General features: G+C 39.2%; 1 protein-coding gene across 1 annotated transcript; it reads right to left on the bottom strand.

The window, feature by feature from the left end:
* Nucleotides 1-19,392: 19,392 nt before the first annotated feature.
* Nucleotides 19,393-23,937, bottom strand: LOC139728999 (uncharacterized). Its single transcript, XM_071639926.1, has one exon. It carries the CDS (start codon nt 23,935-23,937, stop codon nt 19,393-19,395), a length of 4,545 nt encoding a protein of 1,514 aa, XP_071496027.1.
* Nucleotides 23,938-24,297: the final 360 nt, after the last annotated feature.

Below are 24,297 nucleotides of genomic sequence, written 5' to 3' on the forward strand. Positions count from 1 at the left end.
ATACCTTTGAAATTATATATTGGTTACTACATATAAAGGTACATTTTTGAGGTTATGGTCAAAAGAAGCAAACAATTTCGTATTATTCTCTTTATTTCTCTTGACCTGTAATCGCAAATATCTCAATTTGGCAAATATGGACTTATTGGATTTTGCGAACAAACCCTTCATATGTTGTAATGACCAAGACAGTTTCGATGAACCGATATCATAATGAAATAATACATTACTTTTATACAACATTTCTTTACCTTTCTGAAATAAAATATTGCTTAATATGTTTTATATCCATTTCTGACCAAAAAGTGAAGGAATTATTTTTATCATCAAATTGAATAATAGTCATCTGTAATTTTTCGGAACCTATTACTTTTTTTTGTCTTCTGTACTTTCAACTCCCTGTCAAAAAGAAATGTCATGTTCATTCCAAATCGGCATTTTATGTCAATCTCGTTTCTTACTCCAAAATTAGTTACTGCATATTATATCATGTTGCAATGGCAATTGAGGATGGCATCATTGTGACACAGCTGTATGGAGAGACCCATGGATTGATAGTTATGAAGAGTAATGCCAGTTAATAAAGTGACAGTGTAAGATACAGTACATAGGACTATGTCCCTTAATGTCCCCTTGATTCTTTCACATACATTATTTAGAAAATTTGAGACTTTATTGACAAACACACAACAGTACGTTCATGGTTTCTTCATGTGACATGTTGATTTCATCTTTAATCACTTTGTGGATTGTCACTCAAACAGATACAGAGATTACAAGCTATCCCAAACTCTCCTGCAAGAGTAGTGTCCAAAAGAAAAACACAAAAAAAACAAAAAAAAAAAACACATTACCAAAACTTTCGCCGGTTCTAAGAAGCTTGCACTAACTTAAAGGCACTCAGTCGTGGCGAGTGGTTTGTGCGGCACGGAGACGAACGCAACACGCTGCCTCCCCCATTCTGTATCAAATGTAGTGACCCCGAATGAGAATAGCGCTGGCTCAATGGGTCAGCGAACAAAACGCGTAGGCTACAAGAGCGCTCTCTGTGCTAAGCTCCTAACCCAAAATGGCTGTCCGAGCGAGCCACGTGAGCTTCCGAATGGACGCACACACTCAGTGCGCATAGGCATGAAGAGAGGCCAAAAGAGCCACTCTTCTTCTGGCCTCTCTCCTCCAATCACCGCAGCTCGCGGTGACAATATTTGTGTATGATGCGTACACATACATGCACACACACACACACACACACACACACGCGCGCGCGCGCGTCTTCTGGCCTCTCTCCTCCAATCACCGCAGCTCGCGGTGACAATGTTTGTGTACGATGCGTACACACACATGCACACATACACACGTGTCTCAGTGGCAGCATTGTCCCACACGTTTATGGATATAGCACCGAGTCTGATGCACAAACTTCGGTCGTTCGGAGTTTACGTACCATTAGGGATGGCGATCGGCTGCCTTTAAAGTCAAAATTCATATTCAGTTCAAAATGTTGATGTAAACTTTAGAATTCACACTATCTGAGAGAACTACTTTGAATAGGAGACACACCAAAGAGAAACCTTTGTTCAAAAGGCAGGGACTTATTTGTTATTCTGAATAAAAAAGCAACAACACACATTCGCTCGTAATGCCTCTACCATATGGAACAATCTATCCCAGGATTTCCTTACAAATGTTAACAAATCAAAGTGTGCCTTGGGAATACCTCGTATTACAGTCTAAACATGAAACAATGTATTATTGTAATTGTAATTGAATGTTTTTTGTGTAATCATGTCTATCCTTGAGCACATAGGAACTTGATACACAATGTCCCATTTGCTAGATAAGCACTGTTGAATATTGTTATAGTAATACTTTTGTTATCATTATCATTATAATTATAATTATTATTATTATCATTATGTATTATTATTATAGTTATTAAAAATGATGTCCTCTACGATAATCTCACTACCCCCCCCCCCCCCTTTACACACACACACACACACACACACAATCCAAAGTCATTAAATAGGAAATCGAAAAGAACATCGAGATAATGTTCTGCCGGAACCTGCCTACCCAATCATCAGGTACACACTTTTGTGAAAAGTTTCCTGCCGCTGTCTGCAGCAACTCTGTGGCAGTAGTGAAATATTGCTATGATCTCCTTCTATAATGATCCCATAGCCATGATCCCAAACATGCATTTGTGTTTACCTCGCTTCGTGTGACAAACGATCAGGCTTATTCTGTCAATATTGAAATAGTTTTGAATAACTTACTCATTATCTGCAGATAATTTTTTTCTTGAGGGCTAGGCTCACGAGTAATTTTCCCCGCGACAACATTTTGTTTTAATCTAAGTACACACTCCCACTGTATGCTGACTAGCCGGGCCCTGTGCTGACTTCATGCTCAGTGCAGCTAGCTGCAAGCTGTCAGTGTTTTGCTGTATTGTTTTAATGTGCACTCGGTTAGTCTTAATCACACACTGTGTTTCATATAAAAATTACAATCTCATCAAGATATTCACTAATCACTATTGTTTCGTTCAGATATTTTGAACATTATGTTTTATTATTGAGCAAGTATATCTAAAGAAAGTAATGTACGTTCAAATTACAGAACAACCGGCAAAGTATTCACATATATAAATAATAGTGTCTGGTAATTAAGACTAGTTTTGTAGATACTGCGTTTTTCCTTGGGGAAAGTGCAAGTTAAGGGTAGATACTCCGTTTGGCAGTTACGGAAAAGTAGCTTTCCAAACATTTTTTTTTCCAATAATCTGAATATGTCATATGAAGAAGGATTGCCCACTGACTATATTTATGCAAAAAAGTAAAAATCGACTAAAATGTCAGATACTGCGTTTTTCCTTGGGGGGGGGGGGGGGGGGCAGAGGAGCTTACACGCGTATCTCAGTTGAAGAAAACACTTCGAGAAAAAAAAATTCTCAATTTCAATAGAACAGAGCATAGTTGTTTATTTTTTTCTTGAGATTATTTACCAAATCAGAGCTTCGCACCCAGTCTTACCTTGAAAGATCAGAACATCTACAAATTACAAATCTTAAATAGCACACATAACACTTTTAATCCTTACTGTTGTTGAAGGTCTAGTGTAGTAACAAGTAAATACTTGGGTAAAGAACAATTATCAGGCAGCTAAATAGAAGGGAATTTGACAACAGAATTCAACTTAAAACACACTTGCATAAATTTCATATCACCAAGCGATTTGTTGTGCTGCTATACATCTGCATTGTCTGAGAACTCCAGGAGGGATTAGGCGGGGTCAAGGAACACTACCACCTTGAAAACCTCCCTCCGGATAATTACCACTAGGATACTTACTCCCTAGGACAATTCCCCCTAGGGCAATTACCCTCCAGGGCAATTACCCCCTAGGACAACCCCCCCCCCCGAACAACTACCCTCCTAGGGCAATCACCCCTCTGGGCGATTTCCCCTTAGGACAACTACCCCACGGATAACCACCCACAGGATGACTACCCCTGGATAACTACCCCTAGGACAACTACCCCCCAGATGACTCCCCCCCCCCCCCCGATATCTACCTCCTGGATATCTACCTCCTGGATAACTACCCCACGGATAACTACCCCCTGGATAACTACCCCCCCCCCCCTCCCGGATAACCACCCCCTGGATAAATACCCCTCGGATAACTACCCCCTGGATAACTACCCCCCGGAAAACTACCCACTGGATAATTATCCCGCAGATGACTATCCCCAGATAGCACTATCAAATAATGTAGATGTTCCTGGCCAATTTCGCACTTTTGTCAGTCCATTGATAGAAAGTTCATTCAATTTAGCGAAAATCCTCGTTACTGCAAATTCTGTCATTCAAAATTGCAAGTTGTTCGTACAATTTAGCATTTCGATCAATGAAATTTGCGCATATGTGCCTTTCGAATTCGTAAAACGGGCATTCAAATTGGCACGTGCTCTTCAGTCATTCAAATTCGCCAGCACTGACCGAAAAGGGTATGTAAGTCATTCAATTTCGCGTATGGGCAGACAAATTCCAAACATGTCCGTTCAACTTAACGTCATGTTATTTCTTTTTGGAAAAGGTGAGAACAATTAAGCGCGTATTTCTTACTTTCTGTTTCAACCACGCACTGTTAAGCAATACAAGTATCATATTTTTGACTGTATATAACTCGAGTTTGCTGTTCTGTAACGCCCCTTTTCTTTCATGCATGTCATTTTAGGCCAACATGTACCAATACTACATATTAATTTCATCTTCTTACAGTCATGACAGCACATCTTAGAGACGTATTTCTCAAGAAGACAGAAAAAAAAAATTATAAGAACATTAATTTTGATGATCATAACCTTGACTTCCAACAACTGGCCGACACACTCGGAATAAAGCGTTCAACGGCCAGAGAAGTTGTGGCCACATGCACTATCTTCGGACTGGAAGACTCAAATTCAAATTCAAATTCAAATTTATTCCGTTTTTCTCCGTTTTTCCGACAGTAAAAAAGATAACATAACATACATCACTCTTTCTTCAGTGATAAGAATCGTATCAAAAAAGAAAACAAACAAAGTGAGTTTAACAGAGTAAAACAGTACTTGTATACTTGCAATAAAGATACATTACAATGCCTGAAGTAAATTGAAATAAAGTGGAATATCAACGTACACGAGGCGAAAAACGAGGGGACCCACTGAAAAGACGAAGCTTGTAGAGTGTGGGCCCCTCAGGAGAGAAAGAATCAGTGAAAATATTGGTAACAATTATCGGCATCAGGAAAGCAACGAAAATGTCTGAAGCAACAACAACGAAAATAGTTGTAACAGCAGAAAAAGAAAAAAAATAGAGAGGAAAAAGTGTTTAAAAACATTGCCAAAATAAAATAGAAATGGAAGCCCATAAAGAGTCAGACAGAAAAGGAAAAAACACAAAATGACAACATTAACATATAAACGGACATAAAACGACACTGGGACATCGACGAGGCTATAGTTAAACGCAAAAGACAGACTACGACAGGAAGCAAGACTAGCACAACGGAGATAACGATACACGAGGGCTGGACGATAGAAAACAAAAACAAGACAGAGACAAGACCAGACGGAAAAAAACTCCCTCATTATATAAGCGTATAGAGTGAGGCCTCCATCCATTTCAAGCTTAATCGCTTATGATGGTGGTCTCCTGCATTCATTGATCTCTGTTACTTGTTATTCTTTGTCTTTGTACTTTTTGAAGTTTGCATTCAAATTGCATCTGATTGAATGCAGAAATAAAAGCAAACAAACAAACAAACAAATAAGCGTATAGAGTGCAGATCCCGAAGAAAAATCCATCAACGGCATGACTACCTTAACCCAAAACTTTATTCACGAACTTGGCGGTGGTCAGCCAGTACGAGCGACAATGTGCAAACAACGATGCGGATCTAATAAAAGGGGTATCAAAATGAATAACGTGTAAAACTAATCGATTCATGACAAATGTTATTATAAAATTGCAAAAGAAAAAACTTTTAATTTCCGTTTAAATGAATACAAAGAGAGAGCTGTTTTTATATCGTGGTTCAGAGAATTCCAGTAGTTTGGACCAGTGTAGATAAATGAATTTTTCCCTAAAATTGTTCGGAAAAAAGGTAAATGAAATTCATTTGAACGTCGGGTGGGATAGGAGTGAAATGATTGGTTTTTAAGGAACATTGAATCAAAAATAGATGGAAGTGAATTGTTGTTAAACGTGTACATAAATGTACCTAAGTTGAATAAAAAACAACTCATTTATTTTTAGTAACTTATTAGACGCAAACAGTAAATTTGTATGTGAACGTGTAGGAGAATGACAAATAATACGGAGGGCTTTTTTCTGCAGTAACAACACTCTATTGAAGAGGGTCTGATGAGTATTACCCCAAGCCAAAATTCCATAGTTCAAATAAGGCAGTATCAAAGTGGAGTATAATATGAGTAATGACTTTTGAGGAATATAAAATTTCAATCTGTTCAAAACACATATATTACGTGAAATAATTTTACAGATATAATTAATGTGTATTTTCCAAGATAGTTTATTGTCAACAATGATACCAAGAAATTTAAAATCTGATACACTTTCTAAATTGATATAATCTAAAACTATATTAGAATTTTATACCTCGACAGTGTTACTGAAAAGCATATATTTTGTTTTTTGAACATTCAATGATAACTTATTAGCCCTGACCCAATTAGTAACTTTTAACAGTTCTGTGTTAACTTTTTGGACTAAAATATCAACATCGTGAGCAAAAATAACAGTGGTATCATCTGCAAAATTAATAAAAGAAAGTACTTCAGAAACAGAAGAAAAATCATTGATATATACTATGAATAACAACGGTCCTAAAAGACTTCCCTGTGGAACACCACACTTGACATCTCTTATAACTGAATTATTATCTTTAATAGTAACAAACTGTTTCTTATTACCTAAATAACTCTTAAACCACTCCAAGGCCTTCCCACGTATTCCATAATGCGATAACTTATAAGGTAAAATGTTATAATTGATTGTATCGAAGGCCTTGGAGAAGTCCCCCCCCCAAAAAAAAAAAAAAAAAAAAAAAAAAAAAAAACGTATTAAATGAGCGTGGTTGTCAATTGCGTTAACCACGTTATCAACGAAATGAAGGATTGCATGAATAGTGCTATGTTTTTCTCGAAATCCAAACTGAGACGTTGTAAAAATTTTATGCAAATTAGAAAAAATTGATAATTCTAATATAAATTATTTTTCTAATACTTTAGACAATGAAGATAATAAAGAAATTGGGCGATAATTACTGATATCCAGTTTGTCACCCTTCTTATATATTGGTATTACTTTCGCCAATTTCATTTTATCAGGAAATATACCATGAGAAATTGATAAATTAAAGATATGAGTCAAAGGGTCTGCAATTGCAGATATAACTCTTTTAAGAATACAATTATCAATACCATCATAACCGGAACTGCGCTTATTTTTAACAGAAGAAACAATATCAATAATTTCATACCTATTCGTTGGAATAAGAAAAAAAACACCGAATTTGGGTTACATTGACCTAAAAATTCAGTAAAATTTTGTTTTGTGGCCGGGATATCTTCCGCAAGCGATTCACCTGTCTAAGAAAATAAGAGTTAAAAACATTGGCAATATCAACAGAATTGTTAATCAAATTATCATCCGAATTAATTTGATCAATCTCTACTTTTTTTTTCTGTATATTCATCGCCCGGTTTAAAACTGTCCAGGTACTTTTAATATCAAATTGAAATTTTGACAACTGTCGTGAGTAATAATTTTTCTTCTCAAAACGTACAATTCTGATTAATGTATTTTTATAAGATGTGTATTTCCTTTTCGATTGTTCAGTATTTTCCATTTTGTATTTATAATATAAACGATTTTTTTCTGTTAATTGAGCGAAGAATCGATTTAGTTATGCACGGTAACCTAGGAGTCTTCTTATAATCCATTCTTTTCTTTTGTTTAGGAATTATATCATCCAAAAAACAATTCAAAATATTCATAAAATTGTCAAAAGACAAATTAACATCGTCACTGTCATATACTCGTGACTAATCTGCATTATCAAGAGCGGCGTCAAGACTATGATACATATCTTTACATTCATTAACGGTTATATGATTACATAGCGGGTTCTGAATTGAATCATCAAAATCATAAGTAAATTCAGGAGCTGATGAATTCAAATTATCGGCTGCGAAATTATCATAGGGAGTTGCATGTGTAACTGGTACTCCATCAACTAAATCACATTCGGATGTTGTGTTTCTAAATAATTCAAAAAAAAATCATCATTCGACATAGAATGAAAGGGTGCATTTACGAAATCAGCCATAGTAAATAATGATATGGTCTGAAATAGAATTCTGAGTTACCAGCAAAAGTGTGAAGAGGAAGCGTACGAAAGAAAAAGAAAGCGGCCAGCAGGCAACGTGTGACAAAGCACGTGAACAATTCGATACACGTAGCAATGTGCAATGCTGGCATAGGAGTCTTGATGTAGGGATGATCGCTTCGAGGAAGGTGGAGTGGGAGTAAGAAAAAGCAGAATGGGTTGAACGAGAGAGGCCAATAATGGCGAGGGAGACAAACACAGAACATACAGAACAAGTAAACGAAGATATAATTATGTACAACGAGTGTCTGGGTGGGCATCCAAACTGAAAGCAAAAGACATACATACAGAAAAAGTTGGGCTGAAAATAATTCAATTCAATTCAATTCATTTTATTTTCATACTTATCATTTATGAACATTACAACAGAAACCAGACAAGTTCTTTTACCTTGTTAACAATGTGCAGAAAACAAACAATATACATGGTGATAACACAGTAATTACATGTAATGATAACTGGTCAAAATCGAAATCGAAATGGGGTTGATCAAAGAGAAGTATGACGGGACCTACATGAAAGCTAGCTTGTTTGGCTGTAAGCCCCGAGTAATCAGTGTTTGTGAAAAAGAAACGGAGAACGGATAGAAGATAAGACCAGAATGATGATGTAAGGTTGCCAAATTTTATGTAATAAAAAAGAAGAAGAAAAAGAAGAAGAAGAAAAACAAACAAACTATACATTAATATGAACTTACTGTGACCGAGCCATCATTATTATACTGCCTACTTTGGTATATATACTATAAACTATTGTTGCATTAAAACTTTCACCAGGATATGATCAGTAAGACACAAAAAGTAACATGTACAACTATTAAGCCATTTGGCGCCTGCCGTCAAGCTCTGCATAGAAGGTTAGAGAGGGGCAGAGGGAAAGAGGAAGAGAGGGAAACGAAGTAGAATGTGGAATTGCTAATGATGAATTCAGAGAGCCCGATGGCAAGACCCTAAATGGAATCTGCAACGTGTTGACAAAATGTTTGATTGGACAATAACATACCACAGTATTACATAAGACATTACGACTGTTCAGTGTCTGCAAAATATGCACTCAATAAAAAATCTTTTAATTTACGTTTAAAGGAATATAAAGACGAGCAGCTTGTTATTTCGGAGGAGAGGTCATTCCAGTATCTAGGGCCCGTATACATTATCGTGTTTTTTTTTTTTTTAGCGAAAATTGTTCGAGTACGTGGAAGGTGAAATGCGTCACTTTGGCGGGTAGGATAATTATGAATCAAATAGTTTTTTCTGAACATGCTAGTAAAAACATCCGGTAACTCGTTGGCAGAAAATTTGTACATAAATATGCCGACGTTGTAACTGAACAGATCTGATATTTTCAGTATTTTATTTTTCAAAAATAAATCATTCGTGTGGGACAAATATCCGACATGGTTGATATTTCTGATGGCACGTTTTTGAATACGGAACAGTATATCAAGAAGATTTCTAGTTGCATTCCCCCACACAAGAATACCATAATTAAGGTACGGAGTAATCAAAGTAGAATAAAGATTAAGCAGAATTTGACTTGGGAAAACACTCTTAAGTTTATTAAGAACACCCGTATTTTTAGAAAGAATATTACTTAAATAACTAACGTGGGATTTCCAAGATAAATCACTATCAATAAAAAGCCCTACAAATTTTATACTACTGACTTGATTTAATTCAGTTTCATTAAACTTAATATGAAGAGGAAGGGTTTTAAGACTATTGCTAAAAAGCATACAATGAGTTTTATCAATATTAAGTGACAATTTGTTGGCGTATATCCAATATTGCACAGATTTAAGTTCTTTATTCACTGTGTTAACAAGAGTATAAGGATCTCTGTGTGTAAAAAAACAGATTGGAGTCGTCAGCAAAACATATAAAGGAAAGAATTGGCGAGGAACTAGGAAGATCGTTAATGTACAAAATGAACAATAGTGGGCCTAGTAAGGAGCCCTGTGGAACACCACATGAAATTAACTTTAACTGAGAATCACGGCCATTTATACTCACAAATTGTTTTCTGTTTGATAAATAATCTCGAAACCAGTCCAAAGCCTTCCCACGTATACCATAATGTCGTAGCTTGTAAATCAAAATATCGTGGTCAATTGTGTCGAAGGCCTTCGAAAAATCAAGAAAAACTCCACTATTGTGGGAAACATCATCTATAGCATGAGCAACTTTATGGATAAAAGTGAGTAAGGCATGGGTCGTACTGTGGTTTTTCCTAAAACCAAACTGGGAGTTACAAAAAACTTCACACTTTTCGAGAAATTTGTGTGTGCGCGTATATACCAACCTTTCAAGAAGTTTTGAAAATGAAGTTAACAAAGATATAGGGCGATAATTTGTCACAGATTCTTTTTGTCCTTTTTTAAAAATTGGTACTACTTTAGCTATTTTCATTTTTTGTGGAACTATGCCAGTGGATAACGATAAATTAAAAATGTTTGTTAATGGTATAACTATTTCATTAATGATGTTTTTAAGGAGAAAATTGGTGATTCCATCACATCCAGAGCTTTTCTTAGTGTTCAAGTTTTGCACGATATCTTTGATTTCTTCTTCAATGACAGGTTCAAAAAAAAGAGACTGCTGATTCTGGTCTTTTAGAAAGTAATAAAAATCAGTATTTGAATGCGGAATACTGCCGGCAAGATTAGGTCCTATGCTTACAAAGTATTCATTGAATACTTCTGCCACATCAGCTTCATCTTCAATGTACTTATCATTATTGATAATATGCCTAGGTGGTTCGATGTTATTTTTAATGTTCAGCGCTTTATTTATCACCTTCCACGTACTCTTGATGTCATTTTTATGCTTGATGAATTGCTTTGAAAAATACATTCGTTTGGCTAAACGTATGGATGATGTAAGAACGTTGCGATAATGCACATACCGAGACCGAGTTCGACTGTTAGGATCACTTCGGTATTTGCAGAAAAGAGCATTTTTACGGTTAATAGACCTCAGGAGAGATTTCGTAATCCATGGTTTCTTTGGAACCTTTTTACGGTTTGAACGAGTAAATGGCTTAACGGGTATAATGGAATTGAATGCGGATGATAATATTTGTGAAAAGTGTTCAAAAGCTAAATTTGCATCACTTTGGTTATTAACAATTGACCAATTAACGGATCCTAGTCTCTCCTTAAGTCTATTAAGATTAGTTTCTGACATTTCTCGAAAACCAGAATTGGGCGAATAAAAAGAGGCATTACTTATGTTAACATTGGGCAGGACAGCGAAAATCGGAAAATGATCGGATACATCAGACACTATTACACCAAACGTGATATTGGAAAGAGAACTATTAACAAAGATGTTGTCAATTAGAGTTGCTGTGACATCTGAAATTCGAGTGGGCTTCTTTATAAGAGGTGAAAAGGACTCGGATAACATCACATTGAGGAAATCTTGGCATGCGGAGTTGGTATGACAATCTAAAAGGTTGAAATTGAAGGCACCCATGATGAAACAACTTTTATTCTCCAAATATTTATCAGCTAAAAGTACGGATAAAGATTCAATAAATTCAGTGGGGCTTGTATTTGGAGGTCTGTATATTTCACCGACAACAATACTTTTTCTATTTGGAACCCTAATTTCAATGAAAATACTCTCAATAACTTCAGACATTAAACTGAATTCGTCTAAGAGTTCATAATTCAAATTCTGTGTGACGTAAAGCCCAACTCCGCCGCCTTTTTTACCTGCCCTGTTTTTTGTCAAAAAGTGTGAAGCCATCAATGGTAAATAGCGAAGAAGGTGATGTTTCATTTAACCAGGTTTGAATGAAATAATGAAAGAATGATGAAAGAAAGGAAGCAAATAACGAAACTCAACTGTTGGAATGAAAGAACATATCCGCCTCGACATCATTATCAGGTATAACATGTACAAAACAATTACAGAGCCGAGCTAAACTGTTGCTGTCACCGGGCCGTGCATCTCTTCCGGAGATTGAGTTGATTACGTAAATTAAGTATGTTGCCCTACTTTGTCTAATAAAATAATACAAAAGTTTTATGAACGGTATACATATGCATAAATTATCCTTGAAAAGCGAAATCAGCAGTGTTTTGTAGATCAAAGCCTGACATCACCCATACAGAAATACAGAAGGAAAATGAGAAAATGGGAAAAGGACGAAGAAGAAAACGAAACAAAATGACGGAAGGTAAGGGGAAAAGAAACTAACAAGAAAAAAAGAAAGACTAAAGGAAACTTGTCAACGTACATGCATTTATCTCGTGTGAAAAACACATTCCACAGCGAGTGGCTGTCAACTCTGTACGAAACCGACACAAACAACAGGTGACTGTTATGGCGCGTGTGAAAATATGCATTCATTTATTGAACTTAAGAATCTCGTGAGATTCACAGTATGAAAGCAATGTTGCACAGCGACAGTTGGGCAATTATCAGTGCATTGCACTCAAAAGCAAGATTTAAAAAAAACAGACAAAAACACGCATGCTCAAGCTTGACAAGGTATGTAAAGAACAATGGAAACTTGACACCATGCTATGTCGCAGGAAAAATACAAAATCTTTATAATCTTTAGCATTATAACGTCAAACGACGTGGCGGATTAGGTCCAATATGCATAATTTAGTGAGGTCATTACTTTCCTACTTACATAAGGCCAAATGTTGGCAAGCTTCGCATAACATTCATAGACTTTAGCGAGCTAGTGGATACAATACCTTTTTTTTTTTTTTTTTTTTTTTGGGGGGGGGGAGGGGTCTTACATAATGCACCGGACACACACAGCCACATAGAACCTATAAACTGAAGAGATGCTAAATCACCGCAAAACAACAATCGCAAGACACCTCGGTGTATGGGTGTGTTAGGCCGACATTGCATCAAACATCGCTAACTTGGTAATTGGTAGCATAATGGGAACTCGCCTCCATGGCGCGTCAAATTTAAACCAGACCTGCTCATTATAACTATTGGCATAAGGCCTATTGGTTAGGCCTTCTGAGTTTCAGGAAATGATAAATACATCTTCAGATTCACTTTAAGATAACGGTAGATATTTAGTAAAAAAGATCCAAGTCATTCATTATCATTTTTTTTTTTAATATAGAGTCTAATGTTTACAAATTGTATAATTCAGATAACTTCATGTCAAGACTGTATATACGACAATCATGAAGAAGAAATAAAAGAAAATAAGAACAGCATTGCACCAAGTGGCGCAAACGAAGGTTGAGTGTATAATGGCCGTTCAAAATAGCCAGTTTTTACTCAAACACTTCACAGGGTTTATGTGAAAATAACAACTGAGAATTGAAACACGAATACGTGTATGTTCGAGGTGCACAAAAAGAAAAAAAGAATAAGTGGAGCTCAGATGCACCAACTAGGAAAAAAATACAAAACCCTGGGCACTTGTCAATCACTCTGACCTACCGAAAAAAAAGGAAAAGAAATTATCGAAGCTTCAACATTCAAGTTTGACCTAGCAGTGTAGGTAAACAACAATAAGACAGTTATCATTTGAGCATACAGTTGTATTGATCGAGGTAAAATCTGTTCTTACTTGTAGACAGGTCAATGCAGTAAATAAACTTTATGTACTGACTGCATCTTCTGACGAATAAGCATATTTTACTATATTGTGCTTATTTTTCAATATGCTTATTTATAATATAATATGCTTATTTTTCAATAAGCACATTGAAAGAAAATGTTGCCAAAATCTCTCAAATGAATACGAAATTATGAAATGTAATGACGCTTGCAAAACAATAACTATGTTAACCCACTCCATACTAACTTCTGAAATCCCCATAGACTTAATACAACAGGCCACCAGGTTCCCGTATGGAACGGGTTAAAAGAAATAAGGAAAGAACCAAAGCATAAACATGCTTGCTAAATCGAATGCAAAAGATGCACCCTGACCTGATGGTGTTAGCTCATCCAGCAAAACTGGTGATTTGATTATCCTTACCAAAATCTCAATGCAGAAACCTGACCAGTGGAGTGAGCAAAACACTGGGAATATATATATACTTATTTTTTTTTCTACAAATACTGTTTCCGTGACAACAAATTGTCTAACACCGACAAATGACGAAGGTTGCACTACAATCGGGATAACTACTACCCGCATTAGTAACCCTGGTTTAACAACTACTACCCGATAAGTAATACTGCCCTTGGGAATTGAGTATATGAATATAAGAACGACCCGAGTCCACGGAAGACCATTTCGAGTAAACCAAAAAAAACTTCATATCTTTTTTGTTTGTCCAATAATATTTTATTTAACTGTGATGGGAAGGCAACATTGCATATACAAATTAGAACATATATTATTATTACAATTAACATTAACATTAATTGTGGAGAGGCCATTTTGTGTGATGGACTTGGGTCGTTCTTTGATTCATATGGACTTGGGTCGTTCTTTGATTCATATACATGATATTCTGCTATAGAGATGAGAGAAGGACGAGAGAGGGCGCTATAATATGAATGTAAGAATGACCCAAGTCCTTCATTCTTACATTCATATAAGATTTAACTCATTTATTTCATTCACTACCGGGGGTAATTAGGATTTATCATTTATACACAAGATGAGTCCATGCATGAGCTACAATTTCCCATGTCAAACTGAATTTGGCCAAAAATTGGACTTGGGTCGTTCTTATATTCATATACTCAATTACCACTGCAATCTTCAACTTTCCCAGTTGAATTACCCTCCATGCAGGGCAATCCCAGGGATAGCCCCGAACAACTTACCTCCAGGGCTATTCCCCATAGGGCAACTATTTCCCCCTCCCCCGACAAAACACCCCCCCCCCCCCCGGATAAATACCACCAGGACAATTTCCCCAGGGCAATTACCCACCACATAAACATCAACCGCGTGATTACTCCCTATAGATTTCTCCCACCAATCTTGATAGCCTACAACTACCTCCGGATATCAAACTTCTTACTCTCCAGGCCAATTCACCAGGACAATTTCCCATCGGGCACCCCCGAACCCACGGCCCAAGACAACTACTCAGAGGCAGTTCTGCCTGGGATGAAAGGTCATGGAGTAGCCGCAATATCCCATAATTATGTCTAGTTATAGGATCACATGTGACCCTGCACCACAAAACAAACAAAAAGTCGCCAGATATGAAGTTTTAGTTAAGAGCATATTCTGAAAGAGCAAACTTTTTTAGTTTTAAAATGATGTATAACTCAAACCAATTTGACTTTCCTAACCTATCTAAATATTGGAAGGAAGGCACACACTCAGGAAAAGTGTGAACTGAGAAAATAGGCTCTAAAGTACAGTGTCTATTTAAGGGTTTAATCTTTACCAAGCCGTGCTCGCTGTGCAATGAATGGGACAAAAAACAAACAAACAAAAGGAAGATGTAAGCCACCGGAGTAACAACAATGAAGATATTATCAGATTAAATTGAAATTGATCCTGCCTTATTAACACATTTTGTCCTTAATTAATGCCAACTTTCATAACAGTGTCTATATCTCTTCAAAAGTTATAGGACTTGAAAGTGAAGAGTGTGTACAAGGTTTTTAGGAAATGAAAATGGGACTCTAAAGACACACTTAATCACACTATTCTGCCAAAAAAAAAAAATGTTCCAGAAAAATGGCTAAAAGCACACTTTCCTGCCCATCTTATGATCCCAAAATTTAGCATAATATAGAAGAGGACTTGCTCTTTCAGAAAATATGAAAAAGTCAACATCGGCTAGGTTGACCCTTTTCACCTACAATTAGTCCTCACACAAGATCATTGTGTGCGACTTTTTGTTCGTTTTGTGGTGCACGGTCACATATACAGTCAACTTCGGATGCCTCTAGGCCATGGGGTGAAGCTGAAAAAGAGGCTTAGAAAATGAGTTTCGTTCCAGCAACACTGGCACTACTTTCTGAATGCGGAAATGTGATGTTTTGTACATCCTAAATATACTGTAAAAAGTTCTCCTCGAAATATCCTGCAGTTTTTGCGAAAATCCATATTTTATAAACTGCGACCAGCAGCCCAATACACATATGGTAATGGGGCTTCGGATTGTAGCATTTAGGATCATGACAGAATAGTATAGCGGACAAATGTCAACCTTAAATCGAACAAAAATTCTTCAATTTGAAGAGTTACAAGTAAGGTTGAAGTATTGACAACAGGGTTCGTGCAAGGTTTGGTTCTACAAATAGTCATTTTTCTGTTCAAATTGATGACTTAATATGACTAGGTCGAGAGGAATCTTGGAGAGCTACGCTGAATTGACGGTCAGCGCAGGCGCACACATCACTGCGCACAAATTTCGTATCCATTGACTGGATATAGATGTCTGTGTGTGCATGCGCTGGCCGTCAATTCAGTGTAGCTCTCCCAGTCTCCTCTCGACCGAGTCACATTTAGTCATCAATTTGAACAGAAAGAAACTATTTGCAGAAGCAAACCTTGCACGAACTCTGTTATCAATACTTCAAATTTATTAATAAGTCTTCAAATTGAAGATTTTTTCCCGATTTTAAGTTGATATTTGTCCGCGATAAAACATCCGTCATGATCCTGTATGCTACAGTTCACAGCCCCATGACGCTATGCGTATGGGGCTGCTGGCCGCAGTTATGCGTATGGGGCTGCTATTCGCAGTAGGGCCTATAGTTCCCATAGTGTTTCTATACATATGCATATTTGTAAAGCACTGCTTTTAGCCATATACCTAGAAAAAAAAAGTGAAGTTTTGGTTTAATAGTTGCATTATATCTCATGTTTCAGCTTTTCCTGATGCTGGCTATGCAAAGGAAGACAAGAGCAAAGTGGTTCGAGACCATATGAGAGAGAGCACTGACTGACCGTCAGAGGTCAAGCAAATGAATTATATTCTGTTCAAAGACATGTTATTAATCAAATGACTAATCATTCAAGGCAAAAAAAAAAGAAAACAATTCAGTACGTTTGTTTGTGTGTGTGTCCGCGTGCATGTGGGAGAATCTTATTGTACACACACACACACACACACACACACCCTCACATGCACACACACATACGCACACACATAGTTATGAAGATTCAATATACCCAAGTGTATTAAAATATTATTCTACATGCCTTTGCCATTTATCACATCAGCATCATAAAAAAGATTATCATAAACATGAACACACACAATGATATAATACATGTATTGATCAGTGCATTACACATACACAGGTGCATTGAAACGCTGACATATTATATACACTCACACGCACACATACAAACTCATTTACACACATGAGACATTACTATTAAACAGATCATATTGTTTATCAGTAAACATGTTTTTCTTTTCTTCTTCTTCTTAAGAAGCTTTAATATACTTAGATCACATAGCAATCACGTTGTTCATGAAATATTATACAGTACTTTAGAAAATTTAATCTTCATGAAATTTCCTGAAGTTTTCATTGCTATCATTAGATTATAACATGGTGGGACACTACCTCCTTTCATGTAAGATAGCTCAAAATGATAATCAGTCAAATTTTCTAGTTTTAATAAATTTCCTGGAACATTCCATGGTCCAAATATCCTTGAAAATGTGTAAAAGTTTTGAAAAATGCCAATATATAAAATAAAGGCAAAATTATAGTTTACCCATTTGTCACATGGGTTAAACCAGAGTCGGATATAATCACACATGTCACTTACTGATCTAGTATCTCAACCAATCTGTAGTGTTTATTCGACCACAACAACCCTCAGGACTTCACAACTTCAAAATATCGTTAACGTATATCTCATCAACTGAGTTGCACATTCGTGTACACGAATTTTGATACTCAAATCCATACACAAGTACCTTATGGGATATCTCAGGTTCCTGATATGAACCTGCCGTGATATCTTTACATCAATAACCACTCCGTCGCCCTTACTACTGTTACAACTGTTGCAGTACGTTGTTACACCACTTCTGCAACTCACCTTTCACTTAGGGCGAGTATGGGACCTAGCTAACTAACATAGGCTAGTATACTCATGTTTTACACGATTCGATAACACTTGTAACACTTCCTCAAAAAAGAGGGGGGGGGGTAGAAATTATAATTGTAACTATACACACGGCCGGTAATCGTTACTCCATTAACATCTATATACCACCCCCACGTATATGGTCCTAGTGGTACACATGAAGCGACTAAATATCCTCCTACTGATATATCATTAAGTGTTTAACTTCTAAGTTATCTATGTTATCGAACAACAAAAATATATATATATTCACTCAACCTTCTCCAAATGCTACGAAAAGAGCATCACAATGGAGCATCAAATGCTCGAGCTCACTATACACGGTTCCTCAAACAAACTTCCAGGTACATCACTCACAGTTCGCCATAGGAAGGCGTGCACGTGAAAGGGACATAAACTCAACAAGCTCTTGCTGAGCTAATAATCATTCGGGCTTCTTATCCCTTTATCTTGTCAGTCATGCACGCACACAAAAAAAAGAACACCTCACGGTCGCACCATATATGATGAAAAAAAATATATTGTTGACGTGTATCATAGGCACTAATGAACATCTCACTCCTCTCCAAATTGCAACGTGATGAGCCAACTCAAATATAATCGGGCGCATAACATCACCAGTTAACTTGTTTGGCCACTGTTCCTAGTACCGTACATGAAATATCCAGTGTTCCATTGTCAGTGTACATCACCAATGTTGCTGGACGCGAAAAAGCATACAGAAGTGTCGACAGGCGGATTGAAGAGCGTAATTTTGCCAACGTTCAGCACATCCAGTGAACTGGTTTTCCACTGGCCGGTATCGTAGTTGACAGCAACCTTCACCGCATCTGGAATGGCATTGCCGACTTTGGGGCGAAGTCCCGAAACCCAGTTGCCATTGCTGATTGTATGGATAGTATTCTTCTCCGTGGAGAGGAAAAAGAACCCTGGCTTCAAGTGGTCCAGACTGGCTTAAAAGGATTAATAACTGGCGAGGTTCTGCTACGACTCCTCCTTCGACCACATCCCTGCTCAGTCTGTCACACACTTAAAATATTCTTACCCTATCATGTACAAAACTACACAATGTCCTACATAGAAACCCTGGACGGCTCGCCCGCGGAATCTGGCACCTGTGGAAATTCCACCCTTTTGTCGCATCGCTTTTGTCTCATCGCATTCCCCACACAGCTTTCTGCAGTGGGTTATAAAAAAAACACACTCGTCATTTTGTTACAACACAAATCGCGCTTCATCACATTTCAACGCACTTATACTACACCAGCAATGGCAACTGTTCCTACTCTATTCACTGGTATATATTCTAATAAAATAGAAACAAAAAACCAAATACATTTCTCCTGTGACATTTTACTCCCCCTTCAAGAAATGTATTTACACTTCCACTTTTTGTTTTCTTTTCACTGACTACATGCGGCTCATGAGATCTGCTCCGACATTGTCGGTACCCTTGATCGCCTCCATCTTAAACCTATATGGTTGTAGGGCAAGCGCCCATCGCATGATTCGTCCATTGATCACCTTTGCACTTTGCATGTACGTGAGAGGGTGATGATCAGTTTCTAGCACGAACTCCTTGCCGTAGAGATATGGTTCAAGTTTTCTAACGGCCCACACAATCGCTAGACATTCGCGCTCGATGGTCGAATAGTTTCTCTCCCTTGGTAGGAGTTTCCTGCTAATGTAGACTACTGGGAACTTCGTATCCCCGTGGGCTTGGAGTAGGACCGCGCCCACACCGATCTCTGAGGCGTCTGTTCTCAACACAAACGGAAGGCTTAGGTCAGGCAGGTGGAGGATAGGTGCATTGTCAAGTTTGTTTTTGAGAGTGTTGAACGCAACCTCCTGAGGGACCCCCCATTCCAGTTTGTTTGGTTCCGCCTTTTTTGTTTTGTCTGTGAGGGGTGCCGCGATGGCTGCATAATTCGGGATGAACTTACGGTAGTAGTTCGTCATTCCCAACAAAGATCTGAGTTGTTTCTTGGTCTCTGGTCGACTTACCTTCATGATCGACTCCACCTTTCCTGGTCGAGGTGAGACCTGGCCGAGTCCAACCACGTGACCGAGGAACTCGACCTGAGAATGACCTACTGAACACTTACTTGGCCTTGCGGTGAGGTTCGCGTCCCTCAGCCTCTGGAACAGTAGGCCCAGGGTGTCGAGGTGCTGTTCCCATGTGTCCGAATGTACAAGGATGTCATCAATGTAGTTGACAACTCCCTTCAGTCCACTGAGAAGGGTTCTCATCAGCCGGCTGAAGGTGGCCGGCGCGTTCACTAGGCCGAACGGCATTACCTTAAAATGATACAAACCATCAGGTGTTATGAATGCTGTTAGCTCTTTAGATTTCTCAGACATTGGGACCTGCCAGTAACCTTTGCTAAGGTCGATTTTGGTGAAGAATTTGTCGGATGCTAGCCTAGTGAACAGCTCTTCTTGATCTGGTATTGGCTCTGAGTCGAACTTAGTCACCTTGTTAAGTCGTCGGAAATCCACACAGAAGCGGTTGCTTCCGTCTGGTTTTTTCACCAAAACAATAGGCGAGGCGGTCGGACTATTTGAACGTTCAATAACCCCTAGTGACAGCATTGTCCTCACCTCTTCTTGAACCGTCTCTCTTAGGGCATGGGGAATTGGATAGGGTTTTGATCTTGGGATCTCCTTTACGGTGAGTTCGATGCCATGTTCACCAAGGGAGGTATGGCCAGGAATATCAGTGAAAATATCCTCATACTTTCCCATGAGTTCACCTACCTGTGCTTGTTGACTCGGGGTCAGGTCGTTGTTTACGTCCACATCACCCAGTGATTCTTTGGCCTCCATTGGGTAGGGTTGGAGTAGGGATGAGTTTGACATCTCCGGAAGGAGGTTGGGGCTGGTCATCTCGTTGTCATCTGGTTCAAGAACCGCTGTGCACGCTACGTCAGCTGAGGGATCTGAAATGAGAAGGGAACTTTCTCTCTCGTTATACTTCTTGAGCAGGTTGATATGGAACACTTTTGACTTGCCCTTTACATCTATTCGATAGTCTGTGTCACTCACCTTGGCTGTTACCGCAAACGGACCCTTCCACTGGAGGAGCAACTTGTTCCTGTCCGTGGGGAGAAGAAGGAGGACTAAGTCCCCCACTTCCAGCTGTCTCTGTCGAGACTTTCTGTCGTAGTAGCGTTTATACCTAGATGCTGACCTTTGAAGTTGATCTCGGGCTGCATGACATGTCTCTTCGAGTCTGTTTCGCAGGTCGAACATGTATTGGCATGTTGTTTTGGTCTCACCTGTCTCTATGTTCCCCGTCCAGAGTTCTCGAAGGATGGTCATTGGGCCCCTCACCTTCCTACCATATAAGAGTTCAAAGGGAGAGAAGCCTAAGCTATCCTGAGGTGATTCTCTAATGGCAAAGAGGAGTGGCTCAACATATCTATCCCAGTCAACGGGTCGTTCTGAACACATACGCTTGAGCATCTGTTTCAGGGTTCCATTAAACCGCTCCACTAGGCCGTTTGCGGCGGGATGGTAGGGTGAAGTGGTAATTTGCCTTACAGACAGGAGATTACTTACCTGCTTCATTACCTCAGAGGTAAACTGCGAACCCTGATCTGTTAGCATCTCTTTAGGAATCCCTACTCTAGTGAAAACACTGACAAGGGCCTCAGCAACTCTTTCTGTTTCTATGCTAGGCAGTGGAATGGCCTCGGGGTATCGCGTCGCATAGTCAATGATGGTGAGTATATACCTATTCTTGCGCTCAGTCATCGGGTGTATTGGGCCCACGATATCGACAGCAATGCGCTCAAAGGGTACTTCAATGAGGGGCATTCTTCCTAGAGGGGCTTTTGGAACCCTACCCTTGTGAAGTGTGCGTTGACAAACATCGCATGACCTACAATATCGCGAAACATCTCCAGTAATTCCTGGCCAGAAGAAGTTCGAGAGTATTTTGTCTAGGGTCTTCTTTGCGCCTTGGTGTCCTCCAAGCAGGGTTTCATGAGCCGCTCTCATGACTTGGGCACGATAGGGCTTTGGGACTACGACTTGTGTGAAAAGAGTATCTGACTCGACTTTGGGTGAATGAAATTTTCTGTACAGGATGCCATTTTCATAGAAGAAAGATGATACTGCACAGTGGTCACTCACCTTTTCTATTTGTGATTTCCCTAATTCCCTGAGCTTTCGAAGACTGTCATCATCTGCTTGGGCTCGTTTCAACAATGCTGGTGTGGCAGTTTCCTCGAGGGGTGCAGGTACCTTCAGCGGACGGAATGGCTTACCCAACTGTTTCTTCTGACCTCTAGTTTCCACGGCTCCAGCCGGGTTGATAGACAAGGTCCAGTTTTGGTCCGGATCGCCTGGTGCTCGTACACCTTCCAGATTGCCTAGGATCAAATCATACAATGGTGTCTTCATGCATAAAGCTTCGATACTGCCAGTGAAATATGGTGTGTCAACATTGATCATAGCTATAGGTAGCTTCCTTACTGTGCCATCTATCAGAACACACGTATTTTCCTCACCTGTCAGCTGAGACTTATCAACGAGATCCTCTCTTATCACTGCACTGCTGCACCCACTGTCCCGCAAAACTGTGGCTTGTTTACCTCCCACGGCACCAATCACCACCGGCATCTTTCTCACGACGTTTTCACTACACGCCGCACTCAACATGGGCAGTGAATGTCCACATGGCAATTGCACCCGGTCGCCACATGGGCCCATACAACATGCTTGCGGAGCGCTCGGTGGGAGTTTTACTACCATGCATGAAGCTTCTACTCTATTTGAGGAACTTACCTCTGGAGGGATGACGGCGTTACTTACAGTAGGGTCTCCGCTCATCATTCCCTGTAAGTTGTCGTTGGGGTTGAAGGGGGGTGAAGAGTAATACTCACCCGGAAAGGAGTTAGATTCTTCACGGGGCATCTCAGACCACATACCATGGGCGACCATCCCTGCGACATTCTTGGGATTTAATCTACAGTCCCTTGCATAATGTCCCGGTTTCTTACACACAAAACATGTTGGTGGGGATTGAGTGTTTCCCGGCTTTGGACAGTCTCTAGCGAGGTGACCTGGCCTACCACACAAAAAGCACTGTCGCTGGTTCTGCGTCTGAGGGGGAAACGGTGATCGCGCGTTAGCATTTGTCTTACCTGGAGCCCTCTTCGTCTCTCCAGGTAGCATTCTAGGAGCGTTAGCTCGCGGAGCAGGGGAAGGCTTGAAGGTACCGCCCCTCGCCTCCAGATACTGTTCAGCAATAGAAGTAGCTTCATCTAGCGTGCATGGCTGCCGTTCTTTCACAAATAAAGCTAGTTCTCGTGGGCAGCCTTCTACAAATTGTCCCCGAAGGAGTAGATCTTTCAGCCCATCAAACGTGAAGGCAGTCCCTGATAATTCAATCCATCTCTCTAAGTAACTTTCAAGGCGGGTAGCGTATTGATGCCCTGACTCACCATTTTCTGGTCTACAAGTGAGGAATTTTTGACGGAAAGACTCTGCGGTTAACTGGAATCGCTTTAATAGCGCGGCTTTGAGCACCTTATAGTTGTCTGCATCTGCCGCCGACAATCGTGCATACACTTCCAGCGCACTACCAGTTAACAACGCGCTCAGATTTATAGCCCACTCTTCTTGGGGCCACTCTTGGCTCCGCGCATACCTTTCATAGCGTTGTAAATATGCATCTAGATCGTCTTTCTCTGCGTAGAATGGTGGCAGCTTGGGGGTCCTAGCCTTCGGCCTGTTCACTTCCGGGGTGGAAGTGGATGCATTTGCATTTTCTTGAGTTTCTACAATTTTCAACCTTAACTCGGCAGTTGCCTTTTCAGCTCGTTTTATTTCTAATTGTTCTGCTCGCTCGTCTCTCGCTATGTCTTGTTGTTCTTTGACAAACGCTCTTAATTCAGATCCACTAAATCCTAACTTCTCACCAGTTTCCGCGAGCTTGGTTACATCCATTTTGATACTTTATTCGTTGTTTTGTCCTGGTTTTTTTTTTTTTCAAAGTGAAGCCAAGTTACTGTTCCCCCTACTAGAAAGAAAAAAAAAACGACTCTCGGGTTCTATATCACACCCATGCGACAGTAAATGGCATGCTACACTTTCTCCCGGACGTGCCCCCAGTAATTGTCACATGGGTTAAACCAGAGTCGGATATAATCACACATGTCACTTACTGATCTAGTATCTCAACCAATCTGTAGTGTTTATTCGACCACAACAACCCTCAGGACTTCACAACTTCAAAATATCGTTAACGTATATCTCATCAACTGAGTTGCACATTCGTGTACACGAATTTTGATACTCAAATCCATA

Source organism: Diadema antillarum, unplaced genomic scaffold (assembly GCF_040938485.1).
Source record: "Diadema antillarum isolate AM-2024a unplaced genomic scaffold, OU_Dant_1.0 seq00000212_RagTag, whole genome shotgun sequence".
Classification (NCBI taxonomy): domain Eukaryota; kingdom Metazoa; phylum Echinodermata; class Echinoidea; order Diadematoida; family Diadematidae; genus Diadema; species Diadema antillarum.

Bases quoted from the DNA above. Each gene is read 5' to 3' on its own strand.
- LOC139728999 (XM_071639926.1), bottom strand. From the start codon at position 23,937: ATGGATGTAACCAAGCTCGCGGAAACTGGTGAGAAGTTAGGATTTAGT.